Here is an 18,020-nt window from a genome sequence, read left to right on the forward strand (position 1 = left end):
ACACACACACTTTAAAAAACGATGAATATACCACGAACGTCACCAGTAAATTATCAGATTAGAAATGCCTTTTTTTTTTTTGGTCGCACTGATCATGAAAGTTTAACTTCAAACCGTGCACATGAAAATATTTTTTTAACCATGTCAACGACTTAGTTCCAGTCAAAACGATGTGTATTTCCTCAAATATTTATTTCGAAGAGCTTTGGTGTTATTCTGCTACATTCACGAAAACTCATACTTTATTTTTTTTTCATTGATAATCAAGAGAACATTGACAGTGAGCATGCCCGTGTCCAAACAAACAATGCAAACAATCAATACACTTGAGGTCGTCGTCTTTTTAATGGTATTTAATTAAACTATATTGTTTAGGTTTAGCAATATGTTATACAGAAGAAAATATAGTAGGTATTTTTTCTGCAATTATCGCTAGTTTAATATCCGCATGAATCATCAAAGAAAGCATTTGTTTAAACAACAAAGACAGTACATAAAGATATTGTGGTTGTTTTATGAAACGCTATCAGTCCACACTTAGTGCATGAAGTTGAAATGAATTCTTTAAAATTAATTCCATTAAATCTAAGGCGCATTTTGAAGATTGTTCACGTTACTTCCAGAATATTAGAAAATAATAGGATACATGTAGGTGTATTGTAAAACATGGCAGTTCGCATCTTCGCCAGCCAAGGGTTTTCGGTCCACTTTGCTCCCCATAAATGGGGAGCAAAGTGGACCGAAAACCCTTGGCTAGCGAAGATGGGCAGTTCGCAAATCTGCCAGTATTACATTTCGTACATTTACTTCAACGTTTTTCACAATGCATGTTCTATACATAATTTACATAATTCGTATGAAAGTCAAAGTGATTCGTATATTAAAACTGAGTATATATTTTTTTTATCTATTTAAGGCAAAAAGAGTAGAGGCAAAACCACCCCATAAATTCGGTGAATCCACTTTTGAGACCATGCCTAAGGATGCGTCTAGAGAAATCGAGAAAACTCCGAAGTATTTTATAAAGTAAGCGCGCTCTGAGAGTCAATCATTCGCGATACACGCGCGCTTTCTGATCGAGAACCTTAAAAAGTAACCATGAGTCTTGTTCCCGTGGATTTCTTTGACTGGGGATACTGGGACAAACAAAGGTCCCTCTTCCCTAGCTTCGAGAGAGAGTTTGCACGCTCCTTTGAAGAATTCGACCGTGAATTGGGTAGAATGAAAGATGAGATGCATAAACTAGTTCCGAAAGAATTGAAGAAAGACAATTTTTTGAACATTTCTAATCCTTATGTTGAAGATGCATCAGGAAACAAAAAGCTGCATCTGAAATTTGATTGCAGCGACTTTAAACCGGAGGAAATTAACGTGAAAACGGACGACAGGAATTTGGTCGTCCATGCCAAACACGAGGAGGACTCCAAGGGACAAAAAGTGTACAAGGAGTTCACACAGACCTATCTACTTCCTGAGGGGGTGGATCCCCAGAAAGTCCAGTCCACGCTGACCAATGACGGCGTCTTGTGTGTGGAAGCCCCCGCGCCTAAAGCTGTGGAGGCCCCCAAGGAGAGAGTGATCCCCATCGAATACATGAAGAAAAAGTGAACTCCGAGAAACTTGCAAAATTCATTATCATTTCATTTCATATGGACGTTTTTAAAGTGTCTGTGACTCCTTTGTTTTCTGTCTCTCTCGCGGTAAGAAATCCCGTAACTGACCATGCTTTGTCAATATACATGACTGCATCTATGTCGATGTCAATTTTTTGATATTGTGAATAATTAAATTAACTGAAATTCTTTGTCTTTCTGTTATTTTACTATTCATATACTTGAGACATTGACCGCTGTTTTGACCTGTTACGCAAATGTGTGTCATTAACGTGACGCATACACGTGTTGTAAACATTGAATTAATATTAATGCATAAACGAAAATTATGAATTGCTTCATTTTTCTCTAGACATTCATATTTTCCACTAAACAGATCAGCGAAAGCACTAGTTTCGAAGAGAAAAAATTGTATTGGCGGCAAAAATATTTGAGCATAATGTAAAAACAAAACAAAAATCGAAGCGTCAATGAACGTCCTTAACCTGGGCCAGAATGGTATGGTATAAAATGTAGTATGGACTGCAATATACAAGTATTATCTTGGATCAGATCCCCTAGGCCGATGTGGGACTCATATTGTAAAAGATCGTTTCTCTGAAAAGATAAGAATTTTATCTTTTCAGAGAAACGAATAGCATAGCTCAATTCTTGAGGACTGGCAGAGTTTACATTATTGAAAAGCTTGTATATGTTGATTTTTTTTTTAAACTATGGATGAAATCAATAGAAAATTGACACATATATATATGAAAAATATTACAATAATCAATCTTGATTGAAAAGGAATTAAAAATTAAGCGACATTCTGAACATGTAATATTTTAATCTCAAGTTTTATCGTAGCGAATATGATTGAATAATGTACACCCGGCCCATTAGTCCTACAAGGCACACTTTGCAGGCAAAATACATGTATATTACAAATTGTGTAGTATGCAAGGCGCGATTTATCAGTCCAGTATAGCACTGTGTTTATAATTTGATATGATTAAAAATGAAATCGAATAATGAATTTATCAAAACATTACCAATCATACTTATCCGAACACCTAAGTATAGTTTGTATAAATATTTTGATGCCAGTCGTGGGCAATACAATCTTTATCCTTAATTGATTTGAACATATTGTTTTGTTTAGATGGTATGTACAATAGGATCGGGGCACAAGCTCTGTTAACTTTAAACGCTCTTTCCTCTGAAATTTGGACACAAAATTTACACTATTACGAAAAATTAAACCAGTTACTTTAATACGCGTATATATTTTTTATATCGGGATTTCCATTTTAAAAATGTAATATCTCGTACATTTCGAAATTTTAATTCTTAATCTCTTAAAAATTGTTTGGGTTTTTTTTTATATACATTTAATTAAAGATTTTATCCACAGAATTGAAACATACATGATAAATAATATCAAATTTTCATTAATATCTTTGTTTAAAAAATATGTTTTCTGTTTGATTTTTTTCTAGGAATTTTTTAAAAATTATTATTATTATTATTTATTTTGTAGGAATATTTCTGTTAATTTTTTTTTCAGGGAAACGGAAATTTTAGAGATTAAAAATTGTGCAATAAATGCATAATATTAGGCCTAATAAAGTCATATAATTTATTTATTTAATATTATTTGAATTAAAATCGTAATTCGAAATATTTTTTTAACCAAGGGATAATATCAATTAAAAAAAATTACACTCGAAATTGTACGATTTTCAACCGCTACAAATTGCAATAAAACTCATTCCAACCAGCAGAAATTTTATTCTTTTTTTTCGGAATTTCATATTTTTTCTTCCTTTTTTTAACAAAAATAATACAACCAATAAATGTTTAAACAAACATTTTTATGATCATAATAATTTTTATAATTGAGAAAAAATAAAATATAAATCTTTATTATTGACATTTTATACAAAATGTATTGGAAAGAGAAATCGGATCGGTAAAAGTTGAGAAGAGAGGGAAGGGTACACATGAAGTGAAAGAACAGTGTTGTACTTTATACAAAAATAAACCAAATTTGTAGTAACATGTAAAAGAAGTTGTATTTACTTAATATGGAATATGAGACTGAAGACACTCAGACTCAGCCAGAGATGGAAAGGCCGGATATTATAGGTGAATTATATTTAAGAACAAAAGAATAAACGCGGTACATGTGTTCCGGTCTGGGCTTTCTATTAAACTTGGTTAAAACTATCGAGATTTTCACAAGGAGAGGAGAGAGAGAGAGAAAAAAAAATGAAAAAAAAAATCTAAATGTTTGACAAACTTATCACTTGAATAAAAATGACCATTTTCACCATTTTCTGTTAAAGTTTTCGGATTTATCTTTTTGTGTCAAGGTATATAAAAGAAATGTAAACTGTCATCAAAACAATGAATTTCTAATATGAATGGAAGCTCTTGTGATTTGGCACATTCTCATATATTAATTTTTTTTTAAATAGTTTCACCCTCTAGATTGCAAAATGAGCATACTTTTGTGTTCTTTTTGCCATGGTTATAAAGAGCGGAATTGGTTGTCAGTATGAACTGATTAATTCTGCATTGTACCCATAGGAGTTTAGAGCTTTTTTTACACTGAAAAGGCATTTGATAGTTTTTTCCCCATCGGTAATCATTAATTACAAAAAGTTTTTCCATTTACTTTGCCTGAACTGAATAACTTAATTGTCCTTTACATACGTTTGATTCCTTTCTTTGAAGAAAAAATGGTACAATATTAGGTGGTTTTTTGGGTTTATGATTACCACTGGCAGGATAGATATTCAAATTTTGCATTGCACATTTGATGGCTCTATGTAAACTTGCATGATTAAGGAAATAAGTTTTAAGTCAAATTTTGCTTTAAGTTTGGCACTTGACTGTATATTTACCATTTTTATCCTTAATATCAGATAGAAGTAAATATTTTTTCCCCGTTAACTATTGTTCATTTGAAAGAGATACTTATTTACAATTTTTATATTTTTATTATACCATTCCCGGTAATGGCTGGTTGATAAATTCATTCCATGTTGTTATTTCATTTTTTTCTTTTACAAATTTATATTTTATGGGCAATAAATGTATCTTAACGGAAAGGATTTTTATGTCCTTTAATTCATTAATGTATTCTGATCCTATATAGTAAATATAGGGTTTGATCAAGATTATTCTGGCATTCCATTAATTAAATCCAGTTTGCCTTGCTACCATTGAAAATTCGTTTGATGCATGAGGATTTCAGCCCTTAATAAAATTATCTGTATCAACCATTTTCAGCCCCCCCCCCCCCGTTTGATAGTCTTGTGTAAATTTTTCTTTTTTTTTCAACCTTGGAATTCTGGAGAAAGTTAAAAAGTATTTTATTTATAATTTTATTTTAAACAAAAAAGAAAGAAAGAATTGACATGCCGAATATAGATCCAAATTTTTTCATAGAGGTACAGATTTGCAGCTACAAAAATTATGTAAAGAATACATGTATTGTCTGCGAGACTCTTATGATAAGATATTTAACTTCAAAAATCCAGAGAGAGAAAGAGAGAGAGAGAGAGAGTTGACTGTAGCAGTTGATTGGTCAATTGTTTGTAGAGGAATTTAAATTCAGGTAGTCACTCTAGAAAATAGACAAGGCTAACAAATACAAAGAAATATTGTGCAATATGTTTGTGCATGTCGAATGTTATCTAATTCTTGAACTACGCATTTGGTCTGTGTATGTCCTTCACCTTAAGCAACATACACGTAGACTATGAACAAGACAACAAACTACATGTACATGTAAAACATTGGTCTGCAAAACAGGAAAGAACAAAACCAAAACAAAAAACAAAAACAAAAAAAACAACCAAAAAAAAACACCAAAAAACAACCAAACAGACATAAAGAGGAAGGATTTGTGGGCCAGAGAAATTCTATGGAGTCTCGGAACTACATGTACATAGACAAGTTGGACCTTGGTCGCTACATCACTACTTTAATTAAGGTACATTGTATACAGAATTGATTCAATATTCTGTGGTGGGCAATTACACATGTACCTGATATACTACTAGACGATATCCCACGCAAGGGCGGGAATCTTCACTTTACACTTTAATATATTACACTGCTTGATATGTAGAACAAGATTTTTTTTTCATTTTTTTGTTCATACTGTAATCGATATTTTTCTTAGTTTCCTTCTTAACCTAAGCTTTAAAACTTAAAGTAAAGCAGCATCACGGGCTTAGAGAGCGGGCAGGGCTGAAAATGGAAACTGAAATTTATTATTTACTGGTGGCCTTAATTTACTGGTGGCCTTAATTCTTTTGTTGCAGCTGACTGGACACTCCTGTGACTTTACAAACTAAACTTAAAAAAACGCCTGCTCCAGAGTAACTGCTTACACCTTTTGGTATTTTAACTTGAGACATATGATGCCCGTTAACAATCATTGAATTATCCAATATCATTGACTGTAGGTAACTATATATTTTGTTGCAAACTCCCACTGACTTGGATCCGCCAATTAAACCGTGTCCACTTCCTTACTCTCATATTTGCTATTTCTTGTTGGTTGATCGAAAATGAAAGTCGGTGTTATAGCTTACGAACGTCATCTCACAAGTGTTGAAATGCCAAAGGTGTAAGCAGTTATACTCTTGTGCAGGCTCTTTGTAGTTTATTCGTAAATTGTCTTCAGGTTAATTATTAAGTATAGATTGATTGAGGTGTGATTTGAATATCTCTAAAACAAAGAAATGTTGACATTGCTTTCGGTCGATTTTCAGAGCGATATGAAAAGTTTATCATTATATAATACCACATGGAATGATATGGCAGATATCAGTAATGTAATTTTAATTTGTTAAATACACATAAGAAATTCAATGACATTTATCTCTGATTATATAGATATGTATTGAAAATGTGCAGTTCCATTACTTTGTTTTAACAAATAAAAGGACCCCCCCCCCCCCCAAAAAAAAAACAAAAAAAAAAAAACAAAAAAAACCAAAAAACAAAAAAAACAAAAAAACAAAAAAAAACAAAAAAAAACAAAAAACAAAAAAAACAAAAATCAAAACCATGACACCTTAGTATATCCCTAAGTAAATCACCTAGCAAATTTGTACAAATGATTCCCAATAATCTACATTTTTGTAAAGGGCACTCGGACCATCCTAAATTCTTTGCGCCATTGTGATGCCTTTTCAAGATCGATAGAAGTACAATATCAAATTTCTATACCATCCTTTCTACATATGCCCCACTTCCCCTCAACTCCAATCTCTTCTGCCTTTAAATAAATGTGAATTAAGAATTTTTTATTGTAAATTCATCGTCAGAAATTCACTGGTGGTTACGCGCCGCTGTTCTTCTCTCCATCACCCGTTGGTCGTTTAAGGATACACTAGACGTTCCCCAATTTTATATAATTTTCCTTGATATTTTATTCCTTGTTTATGTATAGAGAGTATTAAAAAATCGTCTTCTCAATAACCAATTGGACAGAAAAACTGTAATTCGTGTGGAAGCATCCGTCAGTAGTGGTTATTCAATTTTGTTCAAATCATGATTCCAGGAGGTATGGCGTGGCAAAAAGATTCGGGGTGGGGTCGAATTGTTACACAGAAATATTGAGAAAAATCTCTGAAAATATCCTTCTATAAACCATTTTCTTGGAAAAGCTGTAACTTATGAAAGCATCCTCAGGTACTAGTAGTTTAGATTCAAGTTTGTCAAAATCATCATCATTGGGGGTAGGGTGTGCCACAATTTTGGGGTCCAATTTCATACAAACAATTGTACCCAATTCACTCTAACAAATTACTTATCTAAATTTTTTACACTTTGCTTTTATCCTTGAAGAATTATTGAATTTAATTTTCTAAAACGTAAAAACAATTAATTCAAAAAAAGGTATTTGTCTTAGTTTTTGAGGTCATAAAGCCAATAAAATGATTTCATTTTATTTAATCGGCCCTGTAGCACGTTAATGGCGTATTTCTGACATCAAGTCGTACTTCTATGTATGCCTGAATGGATGTTGTTCAGCCAACGAGCGACAACCCCAAAAGCAGGCGATGTGTGCGAGTCATTGATTCCAGATTTTACATAACGCCATTAGCGAATCGTCTGGAATTTTCGCCATAATTCTCGTAGCGCATGCGTCCTCCAATTTAAAGAGCAGTTGCAGATAGGGGTACACAGCCGAAAACTGGGGACTCCGCGGAATATAGCACCTTGTGCATTCTTTCTTGTGAAAAAGGTTATATAATCAAAGGACCAGCATCATGTCTCGCCTTGTTCCTGTTAATTATTTTGGATCGGGATATTTTGAGAGGCAATTATCGCTTTTTCCCAAGTTCCAGAGTGAATTTCAGAAAAGTTTCGATGAATTCGAGAAAGAAATGCATAAACTTCGCAGAGAAATGTTCAAACTAAGCCCCTGGGATGCCGGGCGGGACCCCTTTGACATGGCGCACTGGGGATTACAAGACGTGCTACAAGTGGATAGTCCCTATGTCGAAGACGTTTCTGGAAACAAAAAGCTAAATTTGAAATTTGACTGCAGCCGATTTAAACCTGAGGAAATTACCGTGAAAGCAATAGATAGAAACCTAACTGTGCACGCCAAGCACGAGGAGTCGGGTCCGGACAAGAGGGTGTACCGGGAATTCACCCGGTCCTACGTTCTCCCGGAAAACGTGGACCCCTCCAAACTCACTTCCTCCCTTTCGTCCGATGGAGTTCTTTGTATCGAGGCGCCGGCCCCGAAGGATGTCCCGACCAGAAGAGAAAGGCTTATCCCAACGGAGCACTTGGCCATCCAATAGTGACTTTACCTTTTAAAATAATGACTACCTGTGATTTGTGCATATTTCTTTTTACTTATATTTTGGGCAATTACATTTTGTAGAATAACAAAAAAGTATTGGTAAGATACAGAAATATGAGAACATTTTTTTTTGTAATATCCGCACAAAGTTTATTCATAATCAATAAAATTTGTTTCGTATATTCATTGTGTGTGGTTGATTTAACATTTGTGTACAGATATTATTGTGATTCACACGAAACGTAATATGTTTTACGGTGCGACCGTTGGGGCGAGCACAGCATGTGATCAAACAATGAATTATAATAAATTAAGAAAATAAAATTAACAACGTGAAATTTGAATGCCAAAAAATAAAACATACCTATTTTTCAGTAAATTTTCATTATTCATAGTTTATAAGATTTGTTATAATTTATTTATTTATATGTAGAACAATAGTTTAATCTCAGATACAATGTTGTTAAATAATAAAGATTTTAATATATAAATATTCATTGCACTGCATCTCCTCTTTTAAAGTGATTGTGATTATGATTGATTGATTGATTTCCCCCTTTTTTTTGCAGTAGACATTTTTTCTTAAACTTACATATAAAACTTGACTCATCATAGAGCCCCCCCCCCCCCCATGCTATTTTTTTTTTTCATTTTTGTCAATTTATACATAGAAAATCGACTTACCATGGATTTGCCCCTCCACTTAAAAAAATAATTAATGTTTAATTTTATTTTTAATTTACGCTTAAAAATATTTGCTTATCATGTTAAAAGAACGCATGTAATAAATGGAAGTGAAAATAAAGAAACCATTGAACTGCTAAAGAGCTGAAGGATTAGAATTTTCATGATTTATTTTCTTTTTGCTTGCAAAGATTTTTTGGATGAGGCTGCCATCCACCTCCTTTAAAAAAAGGCGCTGCTACGTATAACGTTACGTTTCAGGAAATTACCGTAATTATAGTGAATAAAATATTTGTGAGCATTCATCCAAATTAGTGCGATTTACAACTGTTTCCTGTATCTGAAGAAATGTCCTTATTCGTCAGCTGTTCTTTATCTTAGCCTTTGCAAGATTTTGAGAGGATTTGGTCATTTCAGCAGATTTACAATAACTTCAATTAGAGTACTTTCCCCTTATCAGTGCTTATTGTGACGTCAAAGCTGACGTTGGTTAAGTGTCGTCTTACTCTTTAAAAAACTCCCCTGAGAAATAAAAGTATGCGAAGTATACTGTTTTATTTACTTAAAAAGCATGATGTTCTTAAAATTACACATCTTATAAGCTTTTCAAAGGTTTTACTTTGATTTTCGGGAGAACGTGATGTTGGAACGTGAGGTTGGAAACCATTGGTACTATGAATTGTGGGTCAAAATTTACTGACTCCGAAAAAATATATCGGATCAATGTGTAAACGTTTGTGACGTCACACGATTATTTTTGATTGAAAGTGTACTGAGGTGAACTTTAGAGGTAACATTGACTGTATGTCGCTTACATCGTTATTGTTTTTACTGTCTAAATTTGTCTTGCTGATTCTCGTGAGAGTGTGAAGTGATAAAAATTGCCATGATTACAGGGAACTACTGGGACGATTAAAACGATGCATTACTGGTCCGATTTACTGACGCCAAAAAAATCCGTTGAATGAATGTGCAACTAGTCCGAATTTTCTATTCACACACGCCTTGCCGGTAGAGCTCGCTTCGCGCCGGCGCTTCGCGCCGGCGAGCTGCGCTCGCTATTAGCTGTATTAAAAATTCAGATCTATCATCTATAATATTTCAAACCAGGACCCTTTAGTTTAACACTAACAGGTAGTTTTTATAAGTGTATAGACAATTCATTGAAGTATGCAGCTTATGCATAGCTGCAAATACTTTTATATATATTTATTGGTAATCGTATATGATTCAGCTTTGATATAGTCATGTCCCTTTACCGATACATACTTCCTGTTTGATTAGATCTAGAGAACAGAGGACATTTATACAACTGAAAATATAAGGAAAATGATATTCTTTTTTACCTATTGACCTTGATATTTCAAACACTACAGGAAGCGAACGTTTTATTTTACCTTTCGAGTACAGTGTTTTTTTTGGTGTTTTTTTTTTTACCTTTCTAGTAAAGTTTACGTTGATGAATTAAAAATATCATGATCTTAATTGCATGTATATCTTGCATGCGAGATATAGGCACCCATTAGTGGTATATTAATTTGTAATTATACCCATAGTTTATTATCAACTTCATCTAAATAACAAAATAAAGAGCTCATTTAGAACCCTCGTTGTTTGGTTAGCTGTAGCCTTGACTTACAAGTACCTGCTTGTAGTTCTATAATTACACGGATTGTTTATATCCCCTTACTTTCACTTCAAAAGATGGTAGACATTCGTCGTGAGATTGCAACCTCGGATAAAAAGTGACAAGACACAGGAAATACAAGCAACAGAAGCTGACTTGTAATCCCTACAGTATACACTGCTGCTATGTACATGTAAGCTCGGATGTCGTTGTCCTGGAAGACTATAGCTGACTTCACATAATTACAAAAATATAAAGCTTCAAATTAAGGAGCAATGTACATGTTGAATCAAGTTGATTGGTATATAAGATGCATTATAATGACAAAATTAAAAACCAATGTCATTGGTCTTGCACTTGTTTCTGTAATAAAGGTTTACCCTCACGGAAGTTTGGATAAATTACACTTAAAAAAAGAAGCAACAAAACAAGTAAAATATAAAACTTCAGGGGAAAAAATATGTGCCCGCGTGACTAGGCCTGTTTCTCTCACTATGAGACTCCGGAAATGTTCAGTTTTATTTACTCGTGCACTATTTGATGTTTTTGTATTTGTATAAAGGACATTCTTGACTTTTAAATCTGATCATTCATGTATGATATAAATTATACGCAATAAAATGAAAAAAAAAATGCAATAACAAAATATTGGCCATGTTTAGACCCTACATGATTTAAACGGTGTAACACATAAAATGCGTTAGAGTAGCCTGTTTTGTGTCAGGTGTGCCTGTATTGCTGATACCCCATTAATTTAAAGGGTGTCCAACACTTTATGCAATATAGGCATACTGTTACAAAAACAAAACAACTCCCAGAGCACCCCCCCCCCCAAAAAAAAAAACCCACCAAACAAATCAAAACAACAACCTTAAGTGGAGCATTACAGTATAAAATTCATTTATTGTTAGAAGAAAAAATAGCATCACACTAGCTTGCATTATTTAATGTCCCGATAACAGTGTAGACTTAATAATATTCTATGTAAATCCAAAAATCAAATAGATCTGTAGACTACAGACAGACCTGCAACTTTTTGAAAACATTCGGATGGACGACCATATAGCAAGAATTTAAACATGATCTAATCCAGCTTAATTGTATTTTGGTATTTTTGAAAAATATATAATGTTCTTAATAATGTCTATAAAAATATGCTGTGTATTTTAATGAAAATGTCTATAATGCCAAAGATGAAGTTTTTATTTCCTTATCACAGTTCCTCAAACTTTCAAAAGACAGATAAACCAAAGTCATCTTTAGTATGTATTTACCATGATATCAGAAGGCAATTATTAACCCATATTAAATCATTGGACTGCTTTTGATAAATGTTATATATTTAGTTAATAAAAAGAAAGTGGGAAGCCATAGTAATTTTGCATATTATATTATTAGAATATGTATCATCTTAATAATGATATAATTCTAAAAAAAAAAAAAGGCATGCTCTCTCTAGGATAACGTACCAAAAAACAAAAACAAAACACAATTGCTAAAAATTGGTAAAATTCATATCAAATCAAAACCTAGGGACCATCGACCGGGACAAGATTAACTCGTCCCCGAGACAAGTCGCCCCAAGACAACAAAAGACAACTTGTTTCAAAGTCGTATGACGTCCGAAGCTCCGAAGGATCGACCAGCCTCAGCAAACTGTGAAACAATATGAGAATAGAAAAAATTCAATACTCGAACTACTTTTGGGTAGTTCCTTATGGTTAATATATAACCCGCGTGAATTATCAAAGAAAACATTTTATTGTTAATGTTTACATCTTTCTTTTATCAAATTAATAAAATGATTGTAAAAAGCTAAGTGAGTTAACCAAATTATTGTTAATGTACATCAGTTCGTTAGTATGGTGGCATATTTCTGCCCCTTGTGTGCAAGTTATTTTTCTATTAAGTATGTGGACATGCAAGATAAATATGTTGACATGCAAGATAGTAATGTCAACATACAACATAACTATGTTGACATTCAAGAAAACTGCAATCAAATAAGAGTTATAAAAAATCTCAAATATCGCCAACAGGTGACATTCAAGATGCTAGATAAGCTACCTATTGATGTCAACAGCCAACTTATTTATGTCGACATGCAAATTAGTTATGTTCTCATGCAACTTATATCTGTCGACATGCAACTTAGTTATGTTAACATGCAAGATAAATATGTTGACATGAAACTTATTTATGTCGACATGCAACTTAGTTATGTTAACATGCAAGATAAATATGTTGACATGCAACATATTTATGTCGACAACTTATAAGTTATATTGACATACAACTTATAAGTTGCATGTCAACGTATTTATCTCGCATGTTAAAATAACTAAGTTGCATGTCAACATATTCATCTCGCATGTCAACATAAGTAAGTTGCATGTTGACATAAATAAGTTGCATGTCAGCATATTTATCTTGCATGTCGACATAAATAAGTTGAATGTCGACATAAAAAGGTAGCATCTAGCATCTTGAATGTCACAAGTGGGCATTATTTGAGAATTTTTGAGATTTTGTATAATTCTTATCTGATTGCAATTTTCTTGCATGTCAACATATTTATGTTGCATGTTGACATAATTATCTTGCATGTCAACATATTTATCTTGCATGTCGACATATTTGATGGAAAAATAACTTGCACACAAGGGGCAGATATATGCCATCATACGTTAGATAAAAAAAACCCAGCCAAATCGCTATAAGACACGCCCATTTTGTGTCACTCATCTTTTATGAAGTTATTGGGCTAAAGGGTTCAAAATTAATCTGTAATGTTATCACAGACAAAGACAGATGAAAATGTAAATGATACATGTTCATGTTACAACAAAACGTTTGCTTAATCTTTCAAAAAATTTCGCTCCCACGAGTTTTCGACGAAGGGGGCGGGCCTGTGTAACGAAGAATATCGACCCGGGTTGAAAATTGACCCGGGGGTCATTTTTCAACGCTGACTATTGATCCGGGGGGGGGGGGGGTCATTTATTTTTCAACTTTGAAAATTGAGACCAAAATCGTGAAATTTATACCCGGGGTCATTTTTCAACGGTATGAGAAAGTTTTTTCTAAACTCTGATGACCTCGACACGTTGAAAATTGATCCTGTTGAGAATTGACCCCAACCTCAGAGTTTTGATCTGAACTGGAACTTACTCTACACGGTTTAAATATACAATCAAGCACATATTTGAAAGTTTCAGTTTTAAAATGTTCACACTGTCCGATACATATGCGGACGTGGCTAATTTCTTTATGGTTGATATGTCCGATTAATCATTAGGTTTGAGACTGAAAATATGATATCCATGTATTATTACAATACTATGTAAATAAAGCTAAGAAGATGACCGTTTGCCTTCGAATGGAACAGGTGAGTAGGGCTAGAATACTTTTTGACATAGATGACATAGTTTTATTCCCTGGTGTGACAGAATTTAAAGTTTAAACTTGTCATAATCTCTGATAAATATATCTAATTAATGTATTGCCCGTTATCGTCACTTTAAAGACAATTCAACATAGCTCTATTCGACAGGCACTCTGACGTATATTTTTCTAATAATTGAAAATATATAACCTCTATACTGTTTTATTGGGTAAAGGGTATATATATTTATATCAAGACAAAAGGATATAATGTCAGATACCTATGCTTAATTTGAAGAAGTCAGAATATTTCCCGGACAAAATAAAAAATGAATGGTTGTCACATTTTCCCCCTTTTTTATATATACTGTTTTATACCTATATACACAGCATATACATATTTACACATGTTTTTAATTTTTTTTTTACGACTTAGCAATAATTTTTCATAAACTTGTCAGATTAACTTTAAAGCACAATCCAATTTTCTGCATTTACAGAGTCAGAGTTCTATTTGAAAAACGCAATTTATATCTATCATTTTGAGTTTCAATTCTATTATTTACCTGTAAATTAGAAGCACAGGCAACTGACGTAATATATTTTCTCAAAATTAAAAACATATATCCTCTACAGCAAAAATGTTATCAATTTTTGAAAAAAAGTAGGTTTGTATCTAAATATACAGTCGGAGGATGGTTGATCTAATTATATTAATGGTATACATGAAAGGGCATGCAAAAAATTGAATATATTAAGATTACTCAAGCGTACAATTGATAGATAAACACTTGTTAAAATTCGGCTTTTATCAGACCTAGATTGAAATATGGTGATGTTGTTTGGAGCAGCTGTATCATGGAAAAATCCGAATTGCTTAAACATGTAAAAATTGAAGCAACCAGGACAGTGACAGGGATCAGAGTTAATTCTTCTAAAATCATTTTATATAGTGAGCTTAATTTGGAAACCTTGCAATCTCGAAGGGATAAACATAAACTAATTATATTCTAATAGATTACAAATGGTTTGACACCACAAGATATGTTAGATTGAATTCAGTCATATTTTCTAACTGAACATGCATATAATCTTAGGTCGAATGAGCTCATTTACTACTTACCACTATATACTTATTACAATAGCTTTGCTCCGTCTACATGTAGATTATGGAATAATCTTCATGCAGAAAAGAAAATTTCATCAACTTTATCTTTCTTTTAAGTCAAAACTTAAAAAACAAAATATACCTAGAGCTTACAAACCTTTCAGTTAAGGCTAAAGGAAATATTATTTTTCGTCAATTACGGAATAAATCTACTAAAGCTTACTTATTTAAGGATTGTTTTAACTGATGTGAGTCGATGTTTATACTGTGGGTCTAAATCTGAAGGAAGTGTGATTTTTTTCCCCCTTGGATATCCAAGATACACTCAACAAATTAAAGAGACGAACTTTTTAAACAACTTATTGACATTGGTGTACCTTTTTATATGAACTATATACTTTATGATAGTTTTGATTTTTTAGGTCACCTGAGTCACATTTTTAACTTCTTTTTAAAAACTACCAGGCCAATCGTTACCATTTTTGGTGTGAAGCATTTCTATGGTAAGAAGAATCTTAATTGTGAAATTCATGGCTCTACCACCCCTGGGGTGACACGGGCGGGGCCAAATATGCAAAAAAGCCAAATTTTCAAAAATCTTCTTCTCTACTTCCACACATGTGAGGAAAAAACTGAATGCATGGTTATGATGACCATGAGGCCCTCAACCAAAATTGTGAAATTCATGGCCTCTGGTTCAGGGGTTCACGCTCTAGGGTGGGGCCAATATGGCCATATAGTAAAAATGTATCATATCTTAAAAATCTTCTTCTCTACTCCCATTTATATTTGTTAAAAACTAAATGCATGATTATGATGTCCATGACGCCTTCTACCAAAATTGTGAAATTCATGACCCCTGGGTCAGGGGTTCAGGCTCTAGGGTGGGGCCAATATGGCCATATAGTTAAAATGTATTAAATCTTAAAAAATCTTCTCTACTTCCATATATATATTTGTTAAAAACTAAGTGCATGATTATGATGTCCATGAGGCCCTCTACCAAATTTGTGAAATTCATGACCCCTGGGTCAGGGGTTCAGGCTCTAGGGTGGGGCCAATATGGCCATATAGTAAAAATGTATTAAATCTTAGAAAATCTTCTTCTTTACTCCCATATATATTTGTTTAAAACTATGTGCATGATTATGATGTCCATGAAGCCCTCTACTAAAATTGCGAAATTCATGACCCCTGGGTCATGGGTCCAGACTCTAGGGTGGGGCCAATATGGCCATATAGTAAAAATGTATTAAATCTTAGAAAATCTTCTTCTCTACTCCCATATATATTTGTTCAAAACTAAATGCCTGGTTATAATGTCCATGAAGCCCTCTACCAAAATTGTAAAATTCTTGACCCCTTTGTTAGGGGTTCAGGCTCTAGGGTGGGGCCAATATGGCCATATTGTAAAAATGTTTTAAATCTTAAAAAATCTTGTTCTCTACTCCCACACATGTGGGCAAAAAACTGAATAAATGGTTATGATGTCCACTTACTCCTCTACCTAAATTGTGAAATTCATGGCCTCTGGGTCAGGGGTTCAGGACATCAGGTGGGGGGGGGGGCAATATGGAAATATAGTGTTTATGCATATAATGTTTAAAATTTTCTTATCTATTCTCACACATCTGTATTAAAAACTGACTTATAATTATATTTAATTTTCATTTCCCCTGGAGTATGGGTTTTGATTCTAGGACAGGGCCAAAATAGATGTATAGGTGTTAATGCATATAATGTTAAAAAATTATCCTCTTTACTCCCACACACCTGAAAGGAAAACTGAATTCATGATTTTGTAGACCAGATCTTTAAGATTTTTGCCAAAATTATAGGTTTCATAGTTCTTTTTGAAAGATTTCAGGCAAGGAGGTGGTCGTCATTACAAATTTATAATTTTTCTACTCCAGAATGAAACCTAATTAATTAAATACATATATGAGACTCCTCGACAAGTTTGTGTATTGGGTTATATGCTACTCGGGTGACCGTTAAGGCCAATTGGCCTCTTGTCATATAGATAAAATTGTTTTCCATGTTTATACTTATATTAGAGGTCCAAAGCGTTTTTGATTCTCTTATGGTACACTGTTTAAACACTTTAAGTATTATACATGTATATTTACTTATTATACAGTTCCCTTTTATTTACTGTTTTTTTTCAAATGGGCTGGATCAAGAAAATCTCATTCTTATGTTTGTATCTCTGCAAGTATAAATGAAGGTTTGTAAATGTAGGTGTGAGTGAACATGTCTACCAAAAATATGTCATACAATAATATATGATAAATATTCAGATAATTATTTAATATTCAAGTATCTCCTGTCTTATATACACATAATATACACATTTAACACGTTTAAATTAAATTAATAATGTAGGTGGCTGTGATAGGAAGATCAACCATCTACTCCAACGCTGCTGTATGATCTTCTACTACATATATAGTTTCTATTCAAATCAAAGTACTGAAGTACTGACGGGAGTTGATTTTATCGATTATCATTTACATGTATTTTAAAATCAACTTATCTTGCATAGCAATTAGTTTCTAGTCTATATTTGAATTATGCACTTTTTCATTATATGAATTTTAGACTTTTCCGAAAAGAATTTCGAGAAACCTCATTTGAGTCCATCTTCGCTAGCCAAGGGTTTTCGGTCCACTTTGCTCCCCATAAACCCTTGGCGGATTTCATTACGAAAACTCGGTGATGTGGTGGCGCTATCTAGCGAGCAACTTGAGTTGCGCCCCTTGCATATTTACATTTTAATCGAAT

At 33.2% G+C, this 18,020-nt stretch overlaps 2 protein-coding genes across 2 annotated transcripts; both read left to right on the plus strand.

Annotated features, from left to right (window-relative positions):
• The first annotated feature begins 1,042 nt into the window (after positions 1–1,042).
• LOC128188444 (heat shock protein 27-like) lies at positions 1,043–1,804 on the plus strand. The gene has a single exon (XM_052859500.1). The coding sequence runs from the start codon at positions 1,099–1,101 to the stop codon at positions 1,606–1,608; it is 510 nt and encodes a 169-aa protein (XP_052715460.1). The 5' UTR covers positions 1,043–1,098; the 3' UTR covers positions 1,609–1,804.
• A 5,978-nt stretch (positions 1,805–7,782) lies between these two features.
• On the plus strand, positions 7,783–8,617 carry LOC128186120 (alpha-crystallin A chain-like). Its single transcript, XM_052855856.1, has one exon. It carries the CDS (start codon positions 7,889–7,891, stop codon positions 8,429–8,431), a length of 543 nt encoding a protein of 180 aa, XP_052711816.1. The 5' UTR covers positions 7,783–7,888; the 3' UTR covers positions 8,432–8,617.
• Positions 8,618–18,020: the final 9,403 nt, after the last annotated feature.

This window comes from Crassostrea angulata, chromosome 1 (genome assembly GCF_025612915.1).
Source record: "Crassostrea angulata isolate pt1a10 chromosome 1, ASM2561291v2, whole genome shotgun sequence".
In the NCBI taxonomy this organism is placed as follows: Eukaryota; Metazoa; Mollusca; class Bivalvia; order Ostreida; family Ostreidae; genus Magallana; species Magallana angulata.

Coding starts and splice junctions, on each gene's coding strand:
- LOC128188444 (XM_052859500.1), top strand. CDS start 1,099: ATGAGTCTTGTTCCCGTGGATTTCTTTGACTGGGGATACTGGGACAAA.
- LOC128186120 (XM_052855856.1), top strand. CDS start 7,889: ATGTCTCGCCTTGTTCCTGTTAATTATTTTGGATCGGGATATTTTGAG.